Source organism: Parasteatoda tepidariorum, chromosome 1 (assembly GCF_982258835.1).
Source record: "Parasteatoda tepidariorum strain Cologne lab strain chromosome 1, Ptep-v5.0, whole genome shotgun sequence".
Lineage (NCBI taxonomy): Eukaryota > Metazoa > Arthropoda > Arachnida > Araneae > Theridiidae > Parasteatoda > Parasteatoda tepidariorum.
Window position 1 is genome coordinate 45,005,670 of NC_141755.1, and position 19,683 is coordinate 45,025,352.

Sequence of the window (19,683 nt, forward strand, 5' to 3'; positions counted from 1 at the left end):
AATTGTTTCTAAAATTATAGTACGAACTTGCAAACTTACTTTTTTCTAAAAAGGTAAAATTCAATGAAAATGCTATTACTTCGTATTTTTTATAAAGATGTTTTTTCCCTCTACATTTATATAATTACTTTTACTTAATATTTTGATAAAGATATTACTAATTACTATTTCTATGAAGATATTATTAATTATAATTTTTATTAGGATAAAATCACTAACTATTTCCATAAGGATGTTATTTTGATAATAAATATCTTTCCTTATAAAAATATGATTGTGATTATATATTTCGAATGGCTTAGATAAATTGCAATTAACTGGCTATATTGTACTCTGCAAATTTATTTCTCGAGTACATTCGTTCAATACTTTTTTTAAATGCCATAAATCTAAAAAAAAAGACAAATATTTTTAATAGGATTTTTTTTCCTAAATATTATCGCGAGACACTAAGTTTAAAAGTGGAATGCTTGTCATAAAATGAAATAACATTTTTTGACTTAATCTACTTTCCATAAAACTTCTTTCATTTTTTAACTCTAATTAACCTCGCTTAATTACCATTCGAGCCTAATTAACTTTTTGAGAATCTAAGCAATGGATTCTCATTATAATGCATTTATTCTACTAGTGGCTAATTGGGTCATAAAAGTAAAAGCGTCAAAAATAATATAGGAAAGAAAATGTATTATAAGTATAAATTTGTTGTCAAATTTTGCTGTTAATGCATCTCGTTCACTGAAAAAGGTTTTTCTAAAGAACCTTCGGTAAATTTTACATAATACTAAATATATAATTCATGCAAATTTTGCATAATTTATGCACAAAAAAAAATTGTTTTTTTAAGGGGGGGGAACTCATCATAAAGCATTTTTATCGTGGACCAAATTTTCTCATTGACAACGGAAGGCTGTTCCATCATGTGCGTTCATCATCCAACACTCTCGTTATATTTTCACCATAAATCTCTTCCACATAATAAATTTAAGGTAGCATAAACATTCTTTGCGTTCAAAAACCTTAGTACTGAATGCACTTTCACAGTGAGCGGGACAAGATATTGCCTTTAAAAAATTATGAGAACCTATTTAAGTATTATTTAAAAAATGTAATCTATAATTATTGAAATTAATTATCCTTGACCCTTAAAAAAGTAATAAAATTGAATATATACTTTGCTTTATTTATTCCCAAACTAAAAGCATTATAATTAACCAATTCTTTTACTATGAGTAGCAATTTTAAAAACAGATTCATAAAGAGCTCTTTAAATTGTGACACTTTTTTGGTATTTCACATTATTTTATTTCCTTTTTTATTTACGCGTTTTCAAAGTGAAAAACAATAAATATTTATAAGCGTTGCGTTAAATTGATATATTATAGAACATAATCGTAATTTGTAAATAATCTTATGTTTTACAGGTTACGTTGTTGAAGTGCTTATTATTGTTAATGAAATTTGATTACTAATATTAACGAACTTAAAACTATAGTGTACTATAAACTATATAACTATATAAACTATATTATACTTAAAATTATATTGAACTATATTAAATTGAAACTAATTTTATAATTTTAAACTATCAGATTATATATATATATATATCAGAGGAGATTACATTTTTAATTTTTCGTTCGATCGTGAAGTGAAGCTTACTTTTGGGCCAAGATTCACAGAACGCTCTCTGTGACATTTATGTTTATTGTTCGATAAGAATTGAATATTGACACGACCCACCCTATTTGTGTAGGGTTTACGTCAAGCTTTTTCTTGTATTGTTCGATAATATACATTTTTTTACCTCTTTCTAAAAAAAACTCTAGATGAACCAAGCCAAGGAAATGTGGCTGTGTGAAATAACTTGGAATTCGGTATAAAACGTAAAATATAACCAAAAATGCTTTTAGTGAAAATAATATTTTAAAATAATGCCTCAGACTCCATTTTTCTGAATTGCGTTATTTAGTATGTCTTTTCAATATTTTAGGATTAAGCAATTTTAAACTATAAATAGAATATTTTCAAAGGAACTCTGATGGACTTGGAATGGGATTGGATTTTCCAAGTTCTGTGAGGATACACTATTTCTTTTATTTATTTTTTAGATTTATTTTCATTCTTGATTTTCTTTTTATAATCCTCAAAATAAAAGTGATAAAATAGCTAATTTTTTTATGTGCTAGGAAAGGTTTATGTGCTAGGAACTTAAATTATGAAATTATTATAGATATTCTAAAAAACTCTTTTTCTTGTAACTTGATGCTAATAAGAATTATAAATCTTGAAATAAAATCATCATTCTCAAAAAAAAAAAATTTAGTTCAGTTGTGAACCTTTATATCATGTGAATTTGCAACAACATTAAATTAAAGCCCGTTATCATTTAAATTAGTATCGTATAATTGAGCCTTTGTATCATGTGCATTTGCCATAACATTAAAGTGAAGCCTGTTATCATTTAAATTAGTAGCGTATAATTGAGCCTTTATATCATGTGAATTTGCAACAACATTAAATTGAAGCCTGTTATCATTTAAATTAGTATCGTATAATTGAGCCGCGTTGTTGGTTAAGGTACCGACAGTTGGTTAAGATATTACAAATTATTTTTTAAATTGAATTATCTTTGTTTCGTGCAAAAAGTTTTCGATAAAGGGGTCTAAGCCTTCGACCGCTTTAATTCTTAAACTATTTAAGACGTATTTCCCAGAGTACGGATACTCTCTATATTTATTATTTTATTTTATAACGATTGTTGAACAGCCGAGCCAATTTGTAGGTTTACGATTACTAATTTTCAACACCGTAACCTTGTAATTGTAATTTTGAATCCGATCCAAAAAACAAGCAAAATCCTGGATCAAGTATTGGGAGAAATTTACCCTCGTGGAGGACTTTTTGATGTAACGAAATCGCGTTTTCGTTACATAGTGAGGAAAACTACGAAAACCTCCCACTGCTATTCTGACTGCAAGGGGACTCTAACTCATGATCCGTCTATCACTGAGGATATTTTACGACAGAACTTAAGTCGGTGCAAACCGGGTGTGGAATTCGTATCAACACTCCATCTCTGGGGTTTGAACCCGGTTAACCTCTTTGGTAGGCGAAAGCTCTGAGTCACCACTGCTCCCTTATTGTGAGGATCAGGAATTGGAATCCGTCGATAAAAAGACGTATTATTAAGAGAGAGAGAGAGAGAGAGAGAGAGAGAGAGAGAGAGAGAGAGAGAGGGAGAGAGAGAGAGAGAGAGAGAGAGAGAGAGAGAGAGAGAGAGAGAGAGAGAGAGAGAGAGAGTACGTTTAATTGTCTGATTTCGAAACTTAAAATATCATCTACATTAATTAATTAGCATGAGTGAGGCTATCGAACTATTCAGATTGAGTACCAAGTGCTTGAAAATCCGATCGTTAAATCAACAGTTATTAAGCGTGTTCACATTTTTATTTTGCACAATGTACTAGAACGCTCTATGAGCTTCTAATATCCATTAATAAGGTTAAAAACTCGACATTTCTGAGTAATTTGCTCTGGTGCTGCTATATTGTACATCCTTTGTATAAAGCGAACTGAAGTTAACCCGTCTTTTCTCATTCAAATTAGTTACGTTAATTTGCTTTCTTCTTCTTCCAATTGTTCGACAGATGTTGATAAATAAACACGACGCTCGTCGTGTATTTTGTTAAGCTTGATTAATAAATGGTTTTGTTTTATCAAGAGAAGTTTCATTTATGTTAAACTAGAAGCATTAACAGAACCATATAATTCTTTGTCATAGGTAATGTGCAATTATTAAGAATGAATTTTGAAAGATTAAATTTAGCAATTTTCTTTAAATTCTGGGTCATTAAGAAGTTCAAATACCCTCTGATTGCGCTTGATTAAAATTCTGTTCACTAAATTAGTTCCAACATAAAAGGAAATAATTGTAAGTGTAAAAGGAGATATGCATAACTTGGAACAAAACATATTAAAAATTGCTGTCTACCAGTTGTCAATGACAATAAATAAAGAAAAAATTTATAAGAAAAGCATTTTAAAAACTAAGAGCTGCAGAAAAAAATTGCCAATTTGTTATTGACGAATTTGACGCATAATTTTGATAACGGTATACTAATGTAAGTACTGTGGTAGTAGGTTTCGTATGCCCGCCGAAATGGAATAGTACACTGACAAAAAAAAATATTGTCAAAACTACCAGAATAAGGTGTTTCTAGCTCTGTATGGGAACACCAAAAAAAAACGAAGTAGTATTTATCGAATCGCTTTGGTAAATGACATCTTCGTAAGATTAACATTTAACTATGTTTTTTAGCACGATGTTTGACTGTAAATGTGGTAAAATTAGGTCATTTTAACCATAAGGCCCGCTTCTTCAACATCACAATCAAAGCATCTTTGTTATATCTTTCTGTAATTTGAGCAATCTGATCTTCAATTCGACTAGAGCTTATTATAATTTGTGATAAAGGCTGATATGCACACAAGCCTGCATATGTATATGTAACAAAAAATAAATAAATTAGTGGAAGAGTAATGCTTTTTTTTAATTATTATCATACAGAAGTCTCATCTTTCCACTGAATGCTATTAAAAATGGAGATAGCTGGTTCGGATCAATGCGTAACCATGAATGGGTAACAGTAAATATATGCATTTGGTTAGATACATATGCTGACTTGTGAACTCAATGCAAAGAATGTCTTTTTTTTTTTGTCAAATTATAGAACAGATGGCACGAAAGGGAAGGAAAAAAAGCTTGAAGATATAAAACCGGCTATAGTTTGTCTACAGTAAGAACTTCCCCCTCCCCAAAGTCTGAGGCCGTCAGCTGCTTTTGAAACAAGAATAGCGCATTTCAGGGATGGTAGCTTCTTTTCACTCTAACACAATAGACCGGAGAAAAAGATTACCTTTCTCTCGCCGACGCAAGCCAAAATGTGTCCTAAACAGTGACCTCACACCCCTACTTGAAATAGTTATACCTCGTTACCATAGTCACCGTCACGGGACCAGACAAAAGACTTGGGAAGTTCTTACTTTAGACACACTATACCTATACGTTTCAAAGCGTTTGGCGGAAAGACAAAAAAACAAAACCTAGCGGCAATGGAGGCCCCAAAGATGCATGATTGTATTTCTTGTACCTCACCGTGCATCATTGTTGTTTGCTAACCGCTCTGAATCTTAAATGTAGTGAGTTTAAATCCCACTATAACATTAAATGCATATTCTTCCTGTTTTTCTCAAAATTGTGCTGCTTTAAAAACCAAAAAGATTTTTAAAGCCTTTCTTTGAATTTACAAAGAAACCCACACATGTGTGAAAATAAATAAAGAAATTTATCTAACTCCTAGATCGATGGATAAAACATTCATATATCTGAGTTTAGTATCTTAACAGGTTAAACATTTGAAGCCACCATTCATGTCACTCGTCATCGTAAGTATTAAGGATTATGATAGAATAAGAAATAATTAGCAGTCACCTGACTCCAATAAGCCATTTAACTAAACCACCATATAGAAAAATCCATAAAATTGTCAGCATATTAGTATATATCATTTTATTTGGTAAAGAGGCATAGACATCAAAAGCTTAAAATTATGAAATAAATGTTGAATTCAGTGACAGTTCTGAAGAACATTTTGGTAATTTTACTGTGATAGGCATTTTTAATGTATTTACATAATAATAATTTAATGTATTTTTGCATTCTATTTATTATTAACTTATCACTAATGTCTTTAGGTTTATTCCATTTATTTTTTGATAAGTTTATTCTATCCCGTTACTGGTATTTCAATTTATTTTTACTTTATTGATGTGTGGTTGCTGTGTCCAATAAATGCGTTTTTATAAAAAAAAAAACTGTTTTTTCAATATAACTGGATTCGTTACAGTCTTTAAATGCAACTTTTGCATAACGTTTGTCAAAACCTTGAACGTTACACCATTTCTCAAAAGCCGATTTCCCAGCTTTCTTAAAATTTTAATGCGTGTGTGTTGACTTGATTGCGTTGGGTGCCATTCATTAGGGCAGTGCTTTCCAAACGTTTTGTACCTGCGCCCCCCTCTTTGGAAAAAAAATTTGTTGTGCCCCCCTTAATTTTTCTAACAATCCAATTTCATAAACACTCATCTGATATTGTAATTTATTTAATGGGCTACAAAATAATATACAATATTATGTATAAAAATACTATTTTAAGAAATAATAATATAATGTAATAAAAACAAATCTTACAAAAGTACAAAAAATAGAATTCAACATTAATACAACATTATTAAAATTTAATGTGAAGGGTGAGCTTGTTTTTCAGCACAAATTTTGTCAAACCGTGGTATCATTGAAGATATCGCGGTTCTCAGTTCCTTTTCAATCTTTAAGCAGGATCGATACTTTGTCTTTAAGACAGCTACTGCAGAAAACCCAGTTTCACATAAGTAAGATGTTACAAAGGGCAATAAAATTTCTAAAGCTTTATTTGTTAAAGTAGGAAACTCGTCCTTTACTCGTAACCAAAACGTGACAATATTATTTTCGTGTTGAAACATCTGCTTTAATGTGCTGTCACTAGATAAGTCAATTATCATTTCCTGCTCTGCTGTCGTAAGGCCAAAATCATCATATTTTTCAATCACAAACGGGTTTCTAATCCATTCATATTTGGACATGTCAAGATCTTTAAAGTAAAACGAGAATTGCCCCCTTAAACTGGTCAAGTGTTTATTAATAAGAACTTTACTTTCTTCTATTTCATCTGCAAGACAGGTAATTTTAAAAGTGGGAAACATGTCAAAGTTATTATTTTTCAAACTTATTATCCACAGTTCCAATTTTCTCATAAATGCAGTAACCTTGTCTTTCTGGACAAAAGCATGAATTTGAGGCCCTTGCATTGATTTATTTAAAGTACTGAGTCTTTGAAAAATATCCACTAAATACGCAAGTTTTACAAGGAATTTCGTGTCATAAAACAAGTTTGCTTCATCTCTATTATTATCAGTAAGGAATATGGCGATCTCTTCTTTTAGCTCAAACACCCTTTGAAGTACTTTGGAACGAGAAAGCCAACGTGCCTCACAATAATATAGAAGTGGTGTATATTCTGAACCCATGTCATTACACAATTTTGCGAAAAGCCTTCCTCTTAATGGGCTATTTTTGATAAAATTTACAACTCTTATAATAACTTGAAATACTGTTAGTAAATCTTCACCCATATCTCTTGAAACAAGTGATTGTCTATGAATCATGCAATGCGTCCAACTTGCCCGAGGAGCCACCTTTCGAACTAGTGCCTGTAGACCAGCGTTTTTTTCCTGCCATAGATGGAGCTCCATCTGTGCATAGTCCAGCACAGTTCTCCCACAGAATGTTATATTCATTGAAAAATTTATCAATCATATTAAAAACTTCACTTGCTGTAGTATTGCCTTCAATAGGCTTACAGAATAACATGTCTTCTCTAACATCAGTTTCCACAACATATCTTACATATGTAATCAAGTGTGCATCCTTAAGAACATCTGTAGCCTCATCTACTTGCAACGCGAAAGAAGATAGTTTTACTTTTTCTATTAATTGATCGCAAAGATCTTCAGATATATCGGATATTCGTCTTCCCACCGTATTATCTGCAAGTGGAATGATTTTAAGTTGATCAGCATATGATTCACCTAGCATCGTAGCTACCATGTCAATAGCTGCAGGTAGCACTAAAGTTTCTCCTATTACATGGGTTTTTTTTGCATTTAGCAATTCTATAAGAAACCTTATAAGACGCAAGCAATGCTTTTTGTGTAACAGACATGGTCTTTGAAAACATTTCTTTTTGTTTATTTAAATTCTCCAATTTTCTTTGGAAAAATTCTATTGTCTTGCCAACGTGATCTGCATGTACGTTTTCGAGATGCCGTTTTAATTTATTTAGTTTCATGCTGTCTGAGGCCAAAGTATTCAGACACAGCAAACACATTGGTCGTTCTTGGCCATTAATGACTTTACATGTAAATCCAAATGATAAGTACATTGGATCATATTTTCTACATTTAGGTTTACTATTTTGCGAAGATGTTCCGCTATTTTCGTTACCTCTTCTTTTGCCGTCTGCTTCTGCTTCATTCAATTTTCTTTTCAACCCAGTTACGTATTTATCCATCTAAAAGGGTTATTATTTTAAATCAAATAAAAATACTTTATAACAGTTTTGAAATTTACCTCAATATTAATTTAGAAGTGTACCAAAGCGAGTTTGTAGAGTTTGTAGACAATCTGCGTGGAAACGGTCGAGTTTAACCAACGTTTCTTAACGAAATGCCGCGTGATTGCTCTCGTCTGGGCGCAGGCATCCAGTTATAGTCGCGTCGTCCGAGTTTGAAAAACCCTGCAGTCGCGCGCAATTGATGATAGTTCCACACCAGATGTAATGAGCGCTAACGTCGTCGAATTAACGACGGCCTTGGCTCATAAGCCTTGTCGGGGCCTGCTGCCTGCTTCTGTTTACTGAAGTTTGGCGGGAGTAACCCCGAGAATACCCGGGATGATCCCGAATGCTTGTCTAGTGTTTCCTCGCGCTCGGCTCCAAACGGGAAAGCAAGATGTTTTCGTTCCAGCAAGAGTATGGATGGATTTTTTAGCATTTATACCCGAGAAATTTGCGGCGAGGATTGTGGATTACGTATAACCGTCTTTCTGATTAATTTTTTTGACACCTATTCGACTTTTTTGGTTTGTATTCGAAAATGATATTTTGGAATCAGCTGCGTGCCCCCCTTGCAACAGTCTCGCGCCCCCCTAGGGGGGCGCGCCCCACAGTTTGGAACACACTGCATTAGGGATTGAAGTTTATTTTCATTAAAATATTTTTTTCTTTATTTGATGTATTATTTTTTATTCCAGTTATTCTTTGCTTCCATCTAATTTTCTTGGAATTGGGCACTTGCAACTCGAGAAAATGGGAAGTGATTATGCCTAACCATGTGACTTAAATCAGACTTAATTGGATACCTATAAGAGGCGTCACGTATGTGTGTCGAACTTGATTGGCTTCTGAATCAACAAACGCTACGAATTATCTACGATGACGTGACATCCAGTTATCCAATGGGCGATTTGCGATAATATGAACGATGAGGACATATAGAGTAAACGCAGTTGCTGAAATTTACGGTGTATTGGCAAGAAACATATTTCAGGCAACGAAATATGCCAGAGAAGATTTTCTTTGATTTGGAAGAATATTTTTTTTAAATTATACAATTTTACTTCAACTCCGATTCATTTTTTCTTCTTCTTATTTTAACATTTTATTATTTATCACATGATTTGTGACTGATTTTAGAATGAAAAGCACGAAATATACGTTTGTATAAAAAATCGCTTATTAACATATAATGTAAGAGACTTCATATTAATTTTAACATTAGTTGCTAAGATATCCGTTTATTCACTAGCTGATGCTGTAACTTTCTAAATTTAAACAAATCGATGCTAAAACTGATTAATCACGGAGTATTTGGTAATAAGTGCTAGTAAAATTTTTTAAAAAAAAGAAGCTATTTGCTAAAAAGCAAAAGTAATGGAGAAATGGTACTAATTCGGTGGAGAAAAAACAACATAATTGCGTTTCGTTACAGACGCATAATTTTAAAAGTTGATTGAATAGTACAAACATAATTACTAATATTCTACAAAACATAAATTGGATACAGCTATGCTAAATTCTGAGTTTAATCGATCATTTTAAAATTAATATAAAACGCTTAAAGGAAGAGAATTATTTATAATTTTTGGATCAAAAGCTTAAACTTAATAAATGAATTTGAGAATAAACTTTTCTAGCGAGAGAAATTTCTACACACATAAAGAACAGAAAAGCCATCAACAAGAGAAGCTGTTCGGTGGGTAGGGGGGAATCGTGCATCCGATGATCGTAAAAATTTGATGGATGATGGCTTTAATATCAGAAACTGCATTAGAGTGTATAACTTTTTTTTTTACTCTCTTACAATTCATACACAGGTTTACTGTTGGAAATAAAATATTTTTTTGAACGTTTATGGTATCTTTTTCAACGTAAAAATTTTACAAGCTTGTTTTTTAGTAATTTTACCTGAAAATGCAACATTTTTACACATGCGCAACATGAAATTTCTGAAATAATATTTTTCTATACAATAAAGCATGTTATTATTAAATTTCATAGTGAACCATGAACACGAAATTTCACTAGCTTCCTTATCATAGTTTTTTCATCAAATATTTGTTAACAAATTGATGTTGACGCTTTCATAGTTGAATTAATTTTAGTTCATAAGGGAAAGTGAGGTAAGATGAGTTAACTAAGATTCGAAGACCAGTTGGAGCTAAATTGTTTGAAACTGTCAGATTTAGTCAAGACAATCATTGTTTAGCTATGTACAAAATCGTTTTAGAAAAGTAGGTCTACTACTTTTTTCTTATAAAGATTTTTTTAAGAAAAGTCAAATCACCCTACCTGGTTTCATACATTCTATGGATAATTTAGAAATACTAGAGTTTCAATGAAAAAGTAGCAGACATTTCTGTTCTATATGACAATTTAAGAAAATATGCATGTAATTTACATATGATTACATATTATCTTCGTTCTCTGCTGCACTACAGCTTTCGTGGGCCCACCATAGACAGACATCAAGAAGGGGAGAGGAAAACCGTCCAGTGCCCGGTCTTACTCCGAGAGCAGAGTTCATCAAAACATAACAAAATAGTCTTGCTATAGGTCTAAATCCTTATTCTTTGTTAGGGTATCAATTTTTAGTAAACACATAATAAGAAATGAATTACAGTGACCTAGGCCAGAACGGACCATACTCCAAATGCAATGTCTTGTCACAGCCCTGCCCAGCACAAGAGCCAAGCAATGCGGACCGTTAGGCAAAAAGCATAGCTACAGAGAAATAAGGCCGTTAAGATCGCCAAGGTCTTTTAGTGACGTCACGAACAGTAGTTTTTAGCTGATTAGCAGCCAATTTCAAATATTTGTCATTGAACAACACCTCCGTAAGTCCGTCGGATAAGTTATTCGTTTTATATTACATAATTATACTAGAGGGCTCCCCCTCCTGCTCGCTACCGCTCGCCAACCCCCTACTACGCAATTACATTTTTGTTCGCTTCTCGAACTAACTTAAAGTCGTTCTCCTGGAGATAAGCTGGCAATTTTTCATCCTCCAATATCCCATAGAGAGAATATGATTGGATTGTAAAATGTCAGAGGTGTTTATTATAAACATTATAATTTATATAAAGCAATTTTAATATAAACAATATTGCAACCTTATATAAAGCGAGGAAGCAATATTATTTAACACATTAGAATAGCGCAGGGATGGCGTACCTTCATGCACCAACGTGCCATTTTTTCTAAAATATATTTTAATGAGGTCATAGACGTGCCCACAAATAGTTTTGACTTCGTGATTATTAGGTAAATAATAATACTAAATTTCATCAACTCAAAACTATTTATTTACTAAGAAAAAAATTTTTTTTTTGCAATGTCGCAGTTATACGCGTAATTCAAATTAAAGTAACATAAGTGTGACTTCTGTTGTTGCAGATTAGATGACAAATAACATATATTAGGGTTATAAAATGTTAGTTAGAGCAGAACTGTTAATTTTTTATGCTAGTTATTTAGTGTTCGCTTGTAATTTATGGTTATTAATTGCTTTTTTGGCATTAATTGTTCTTTTTTGTTTATTTTAATTGAATTGTTAATACGCTTCATAGTGAACTTTGTGATCGGTGGCGTGCCCAAAATACTGTGTCAAGTGCCATAAGTGGCACGCGTGCCATTGGTTCGCCATCCCTGCTATAGGGCATTAGCCGGAGATTAATCTCCGTATTCGAAGCACGCGTGGCAGAGCCTGACTCAAATCATTGTTGATCTTATAGGAAGCCAGACGCTCCCCAGATAGTGCTTCATCTCCCCCCCCCCAGTAATTTAAATTTTAAACTGAAAACAATTGAAACCTGATGGAAAAAAACTTTAAAATATGGCAAATAAATTAAAACATGTAATATTAATAAGTTGATGCTAAGTAATATTTCAAAAGCAAATACCATTGCAAGTAATTGCCCAATTAACTTCAATATTGTTAACTGACAAAATATTTTAATTTCCATATGTAACTGATATTCGACAAATTAAATTAAGCAATTCAATTTTTTGTCATACTGAATACTAATAAAAAAAATATAAAATGAAATAATTATTATGTTATCAATGATCAATAAACATTTTTGTCAGATTATAAAATTAAAATTATTTAAAAAAAATCTTTGAATATTCACAAAACTTAGCTATATACATTTTACATTGATCTTTCTTTTCACAGTATTTTGCGAACCAATGATTTGCCCTTTTATGCATTATTTAAGAAATATCTCAAATTTGAACTGTTAATTAATATTTCTGACTGAACAGTTTTTTGAAAGTAAGTAAAAAACGAATTAAAAGTAAGTAAAAGATATTCACGCCTAAGATATTCCCGGAGATCCATTTTATGTAACAAAGATATGAGTATTTTAAAGTAAACTCTGATCATAGAGGAATCAATATATTTCACACATTCAATACAAAATAGAAATCGCAACAAGCTTTAGCTGGTAAGTTTAGTTGTAACATTTCTGCCGGCAGCATTATTAAAAATTATTACCTTTTCACACACATGCGTTCTCAATTTTGATTGGCTGTTTTGTGCGTTACTAACCAGAAGTCTTCTGTAATTGGCTATGTGTTATCATTCCACTCTCTTCTTATATATAATGACATATATACCATTATTATATACATTTTAACTATGGAATATGCATGTGCAGTCCTGAAATGTAAAGGAAATTGCAAAAGTGGGGCTTAAGTATAAGTTTTCAAATCTCCCAAAAGTGAGAAAATAAAATGGAAACAGTCCTTTAAACGTGACAGTTATCAAATAACTGTTAATAGTCCAGTAAGAGTTGCGTTATTTATCCCTTATATTTTAATATTCGTTTTTGCAGGATATACAATAACCTTCTTAATTACATTATGAAAAAAGTCGCATTTAAAAATTACAATGTTTTGGGTGTATTTTATTGTTAGCGAATATTATAACATAAAATTAGTACATCATTCTCACTTTTGCGAAACTTTTAGACATGTAATAAAACAAATTTAAACATAATTTTTGCTGTTTAAATATATCTTCAAAAACAAATTTCAGATTTCATAAACGAGATAAATTTTTATTATTAAAAAAACAAGTAAAAACTCACTTTAGTTATATTTCTAAAAGAAAGAAAAGTTAAAGACGATGCTGATTAGCATTTGAAGCTTATTTATTTTTAACGATAGCCTACTTCTATATGATAATGAAACTTCGTAAATTTTTATACTTGAAAGCAGAAAAAATTCCTGTGCATAAAATGATAATAATAAAAGAAGGAATATAATTAATGGCTAGCAATAAAATTTGTTTTGGGTTATAATTTTAAATGATTATTAAGGAAACTGTTATTCATGCTTCATATAGCATGAATCTTTTTAACATAGATGAATTTCCTATTTAAACCATACTATTTTAAACTTATATTTAAATCAGTTTGAACTTTTCATTTTATTTAAACAAAACACGATTTTATTTGTCCGAAATATCTATATTTAAATCATTAAGCATTAGTTTAATGCTTTGCTCGGAGAAGACATCATTATTTTTTATTACTTGAAAGGAAATGAACTTCATCTAACTATCCCACATACATAAACATCTTAAGACAAGAAAATTGTTTTGTGAATGTACATGAAGTAGAAAAGCATTAGACTCATTCGGATATTTTTTTAATTTACTTAATGATATAAATAAGTTAATTAGGACTCGACATTTAAAAATTAAAAGATAATTCATAGATAATCCTTGATTTTTTAATAGTTCCGATTTTATGTTTTTCAATGGCTCGATTAAAAACAAAAGCTCGAAAACATTAAAATGTAATCAATTTAGGTATAATTTAAATAATTGGGTACTTGCTCTTCACGAAGAAGAAGATCGCTGATGCCCATGCACAGCTGACGTCACATGGTCAACACATGACCTATGACATTAGAGCCAGTGGCAGCTGCTCACTTTTGTGCAAAATGGTATGTAAAAATTAAACTTAGTTTCTCTACATAAGTTAGGATGTTAATTAACATGAAGTGCAGCGCCATATCGCACATCGAATTTGTAGAAATATAATTCTTTCTCGTCTACATCTTATACTTAACTTAGATTTTTTATTTGTTAATGTCTTTTATTGTAACTGTGATATATTTTTGTTTCGTGTCCTAGTCAAATTCGATTTGTAATTAGTTTGTTTATGTTCTACATGACTTCGCGCCTAGCTTTGTGTTTAGTACGAAATATATAGTGAAAAATTCTTTATGCAAGATTATCGAATCTGTCATTCAGAGAATTGATACCAGACGGGCTTGGCTAACTCGAAATATAATGGAAAGAACAGCTGCTAACGCAAAGAAATGCCACTTTCCAACAACCAATCAGGAACGAGATACTCACACTACGTCACTTGCAAGTAACCCAATGTCTCTCATAATGCTCATTCCAGTATTATTTTTCCTTACATAATTATGAATATTTGTCTCAATAATTTTATTAGAATATTTTTCTAAATATTATTTTTCTCCTTTTTTAATCCACGGGACCAATTTCAAACTAACGGGAGTTCTTTTTTTATTCGAAAGCCTTCACATCATAAGCCAATTAACTATACATTCAATTGTTTGAAAACATTGCCGTTAATGAAGCTTTTAACAGATATTTTTAAAAAGATTTTATGCAATTGGGGGATTACAAAACAGCATTGTTTTCCTATATAGAGAGTATTCTTCCAAATTTATTTTTATCTAGTAGAATAAAAACGGCATATTAATTCATATGAAACATTTTTTATTCAGTTAAGAAGATTGAAATTCCAATAACATTTGTCATACATTATTTTTTAGATAAAAATTTATTGTATAATACTAAGAAAACCGGCGCTTTGAGTAGCAGACCACAAAATGGTTGGTTAGTTTTAATTGAGCATTTTAACACTTTGTCAGTTTTAACAGTTTATTTTTTTAAATTTAATTTCTCTCACTTATTAAAGTTCCGAAACAAAAAATTTATTTTCTATTATAAATCTCAAGCAAAAATTTTTAATACAAGGAATGTTTAATGTTGACTAAATATTAAGAAATAATCGTGTGTATTAGTAAAAATAGGCATAACATTAAGATTAAGGTGTGTATTATATATTAAGGCTTTCCAGTTATTTGAAGAAATAATAATAGACATTGAATGAATAAGCAAGATGCATTAAATAATACTGAAAATATTCACTTTCATTAATTCAACTAATTTTGAAATAGTTGCAGTGTTGCAGTTACAGTTTTATATGCTACACTTGAGATAATATATTTTATCATCATCATTGTATGAAATGTCTGTGATCTGAAAATATACAAAATACTAAATACTCGCATATGAATTATTCAATACTTTGTTTAATCATTGTATAAAAGAATTGTATTTAGAATGCTTAAGCAATGTGTGAAATATTAATTATTTTTTACTTTACCAGGCTATTTTCTATGCAGTGATCCGGAATTCAATTCAATAGAACGGCGTATTTTGCATAAAAATAATATATTATAATTTTCATCATTTCATTACTATATAATTAAATAATCAAACTTTCAACAACTATGACAGCTAATTAAACTTTCTATATTTAGTCAGGTTTTCTCCATGGAGTTACAGTACAAATTAAATATTATTAAAACAGTATTTGTTGTCATCTCAAAACTTTTATCCAGAAAAATGCAGAATCCTAAAATCCTCAATAGAGGTTTTTTTTTCTTTTTTAAGAGTGTATCATAAAAAAGAAATTAATTCCTAACTAGGGGATTTAAATATTTACTCTGTTTTCTTCGGGATAAAGATTTTAGATTCTTTTGGTATTGATTTCACAAATAATGTAAAACAAAAATAAAGAGTTTTCAGTTTTTTTAGATCATTTCAAACTCAATAAAAAAAAGCGTATAAGCTGACTTTTTTCAAACATTTCAAGCGTAACACAATTGAATAGGCTGCTTAAATTGAATTGTTAAGCTTTCTAATGTTTTCTTTTTACTTTTTTTGTTTCTTTGTAACAACTGGAGGCAATCTTACTATTGAGGTCTTTTGTTCGTGTAAAGAAGGAAAAAAAAACTCCTTTTAATTCCAAGATGTGTGGATAATGTTTTCAAAAGAATAATTATTTTATGTTTACAAAAAAAAGTTTAAATGTCATTTCGTGCGAAAAACATTTCGTTAATTAAGAATAAAATGATAGCCTTCGTGAAAATAAAAAACTATTGACTGTTCTGACAAAGAATATAAATTATAAAAAATAATATACCAATTGATACAAATAAGTTTGAATTAGGTTCATTTGTAAATATTCGTACATTTCAAAATAACATGAAGTTTAAAACGAGCTATTTATCAAAAATATGGATATTTGTGTTTATAACCGTAGCATGGGCGCCGGCAGAATAATCTAAAAGGGGGTGCAACCCTCTAACAAACTAATCTCCCCCCCCCCAAAAAAAAAGAAGAAAAAATTTAAAAAATTATGTTATTACATTTTGTTTTGTTATTACATATACTTTCATCTGTTAATTTTTTTCAAGATTCATTTCTTCATTATTTTTAAAAAAAATAGTTCGAATTTCTTGTAACTTGCAAATTTTGCCACGAGAAACTGTATTGATGGCTCTGGCATAGCTACTGACTTTGAAACACAAATAACTACAAACAGTAGTTTCGTGTACTAACGTGTTTGTGGCTGGCCAAGAAGGTGGCGTTAAAAAATTGATTCGAGACAAATATCCTAAAGCTGTGTTTTTTCATTGTGCCAATCATGTATTGAATCTCGGGATCAACGACTTAAACCACGTTAAGGGAGTACAGAATACTATAGGGATAACGGAGGAAATTATTACCTTTTCAGAGAAAGTACCTTGTGACAAAAAGAAATTTCTAACATCCCTTTACTCTGTGAAACACGCTGGTCAGAAAAGTACAAGAGTACCAGACGATTTTCTGAAAAGTTTATTACAATTCTAAAAGCTTTTGAGTTCCTTACAGAAAAAGCGGCAAACAAAGACACCAAAGTGAAAGCTAATATACTTTTATCAGCTGCTACAACGCCATTATACATTGTATCACTTTTTGTTATTGCTACTTATTCTGCCAAACTTGAACCTGTGTGCAATCAGTTGGAAAAGGTAAACACAGATCTAAAAGAAGTAACTGATTATGTAGTCAAATTGATAGAAGTGCAGCAAATTCATCAAAATAATGCTTCTGAAGAGTTTACTGCAATTTTCACGAAAGCAGAACAGATTTGAGCGGAATTAAGCATAGAAATTAATCGACCTCGAGTGGCATCTAGACAAGTTCATACACTATTTAGCCATTAATGACCGGACACCCCTTGTACGGCAGGTGGACTCGTCCTGGCGGAATAAATACGTAACCTGTGGTGGGGGGAAGACCATTCGCAAGCAGGCGACGGCCATACGAGCATTAACAGTGAAAATGAGTGGACGGCTAGAGCTGAATGAGGCGGAAAGGGGTATGATCATAGGCACCCACCGATTTGGTCATTCCATACGTGCCATCTCCGACAAGTTTCAGATACCACGGTCAACAGTTGGTGACGTCGTGTTGAAATGAGAACGAGAGGGAGTGATAAAACAGCAGTCCCGACCCGGCAAGCCCAAAATAATGTCCGACAGGGATCGACGATCTCTTCGACGTGTAGGGAAGGCAAACAGACAAATGTCGTTGGACACTGTCGCTACCAACTTCCGGGCTGCATCTGGCAGTGTTGCCAGTGCACGTACCATTCGTCGGGAGCTGATTGAGCAAGGATTCTGACGAGCAGCAGCACATAAGCCAAACATCTCTCTATCAAACGCCCGCCACAGATTTCAGTGGTGCAGAGCACGTCGCCAGTGGACAGTAGAGCAATGGAAAAGCGTTATGTGGAGTGATGAGTCACGCTACATGTTGTGGCACTCTGATGGACAGGTGTGGACCTGGCGAATGCCCGGAGAACGGTACCTACCGGAATGCATTGTCCCCACTGTGAAGTTCGGCGGTGGAGGAATTATGGTGTGGTCCTGTTTCTCGTGGTTTGGCCTTGGACCCTTTGTGTTAGTGCGTGGAACCCTGAACGCAGAAGGGTATAGAGACATCCTGGACAATTCGGCGCTTCCACCCCTGTGGCAACAGTTCGGTAATGGCCCGTTTGTGTTTCAACACGATAACGCTGCCGTTCATTAAGCACATGCCATCACAGACTGGTTTGATGAAATGGGGGTGCAAGAGCTTGACTGGCCATCCCAAAAACCCGACATAAATCCAATTGAGCATCTCTGGGATGAATTGGAGCTCCGGTTGAGGGCCAGACCACAACGGCCCAAAACCACCACTCAACTCTTCGCCATGTTACAGGAGGAATGGCGGACAATACCTGCCGCCGTGTACCAACACCTAGTGGATAGCCTTCCTAGAAGGGTTAAAGCTGTGATTCGTGTGCGTGGAGGCCCTACGCCCCACTGACTTGATAGTAGCACCTCATGTATCCGAAATGAGGGGTGCCCGGTCATTAGTGGCCAGATAGTGTAGGTCGAATGTGCCTTCTGAAAAAGCAGAAGAATTTTTCAGGAGATCAATCTTTATTCCTTATTTGGACTCCATTATATCTTCTTAGAAAGACCGTTTTTCTTCTACACAAAGAAAAGCATTTTCACTCTTACAGCTTTACCCGAATGCGATGAAAAAAACTGGACAAAGCGTCATATCCTGAAGTTTTAGAACAGTGGTTTCCAACTGGCAGCCCCGGGGCCGCATCCGGTCCGCGAAGCCTTTTTTTGTGGGCCGCGAAATAAAATATATTAGATGACATTTTTTGCGGACAATTTTCGTAAAAAATCTACATGGGTTTTAAATACTCGTTAATAAAAACCTAATTTCTTCGTTTCTGTAAAATTTATCATACCAACGAAGCAAAAAAAAATTTTTATCAGGTTTTGCATCTAAGAAAATATTTATTCAAATACAAAAATAATTGTGTATGTTGCTCTTTTTTATTTAATTTTTTTTTTGTATTTTGTGAATATAATTTAGCATGTGCGTACCAGAAATTTTCTCGAAAAAATTCTCCGATTTAACTTTTTGAAACCACTCATTTTGAGACGAAAATATTTACACACACATTTGTAAATTTTAAATGTAAATATCTATTCTCTGGTGGTTGCAGAAGACAAACCTCAATTTTGTCATTGAACATTTTGCGTGCTACTATGTAAGTTTTAATAGAAACCTTTTTAAAGTTTTATATCTTAACAATTAGATATCTGTTGTACATTAACTGTTTAATGCATGGGTGCAAAGTTATTGTGGCCCGAATTTTTTAATATGCAATTAAATATTTTTAAAAATCTACTTCTTATTTTAATTTGTAATTCAATAGTTTTGTTTTGTACAACTTGGTAAAAATCTGACAGTAATATTTGATGTTCCTCCAAACATAAGAGAGTTCTACATAAAATTTTG

At 32.2% G+C, this 19,683-nt stretch overlaps 2 protein-coding genes across 2 annotated transcripts; both read right to left on the reverse strand.

Annotated features, from left to right (window-relative positions):
• Positions 1-6,300: 6,300 nt before the first annotated feature.
• On the reverse strand, positions 6,301-7,128 carry LOC147816428 (zinc finger BED domain-containing protein 5-like). The gene has a single exon (XM_087154713.1). It carries the CDS (start codon positions 7,126-7,128, stop codon positions 6,301-6,303), a length of 828 nt encoding a protein of 275 aa, XP_087010839.1.
• A 127-nt stretch (positions 7,129-7,255) lies between these two features.
• On the reverse strand, positions 7,256-7,708 carry LOC147816429 (zinc finger BED domain-containing protein 5-like). The gene has a single exon (XM_087154775.1). The coding sequence runs from the start codon at positions 7,706-7,708 to the stop codon at positions 7,256-7,258; it is 453 nt and encodes a 150-aa protein (XP_087010901.1).
• Between the last annotated feature and the right edge of the window lie 11,975 nt (positions 7,709-19,683).

What these genes read in the sequence shown, in the direction of transcription:
- LOC147816428 (XM_087154713.1), bottom strand. Translation starts at nt 7,128, where the DNA reads ATGGGTTCAGAATATACACCACTTCTATATTATTGTGAGGCACGTTGG.
- LOC147816429 (XM_087154775.1), bottom strand. Translation starts at nt 7,708, where the DNA reads ATGGTAGCTACGATGCTAGGTGAATCATATGCTGATCAACTTAAAATC.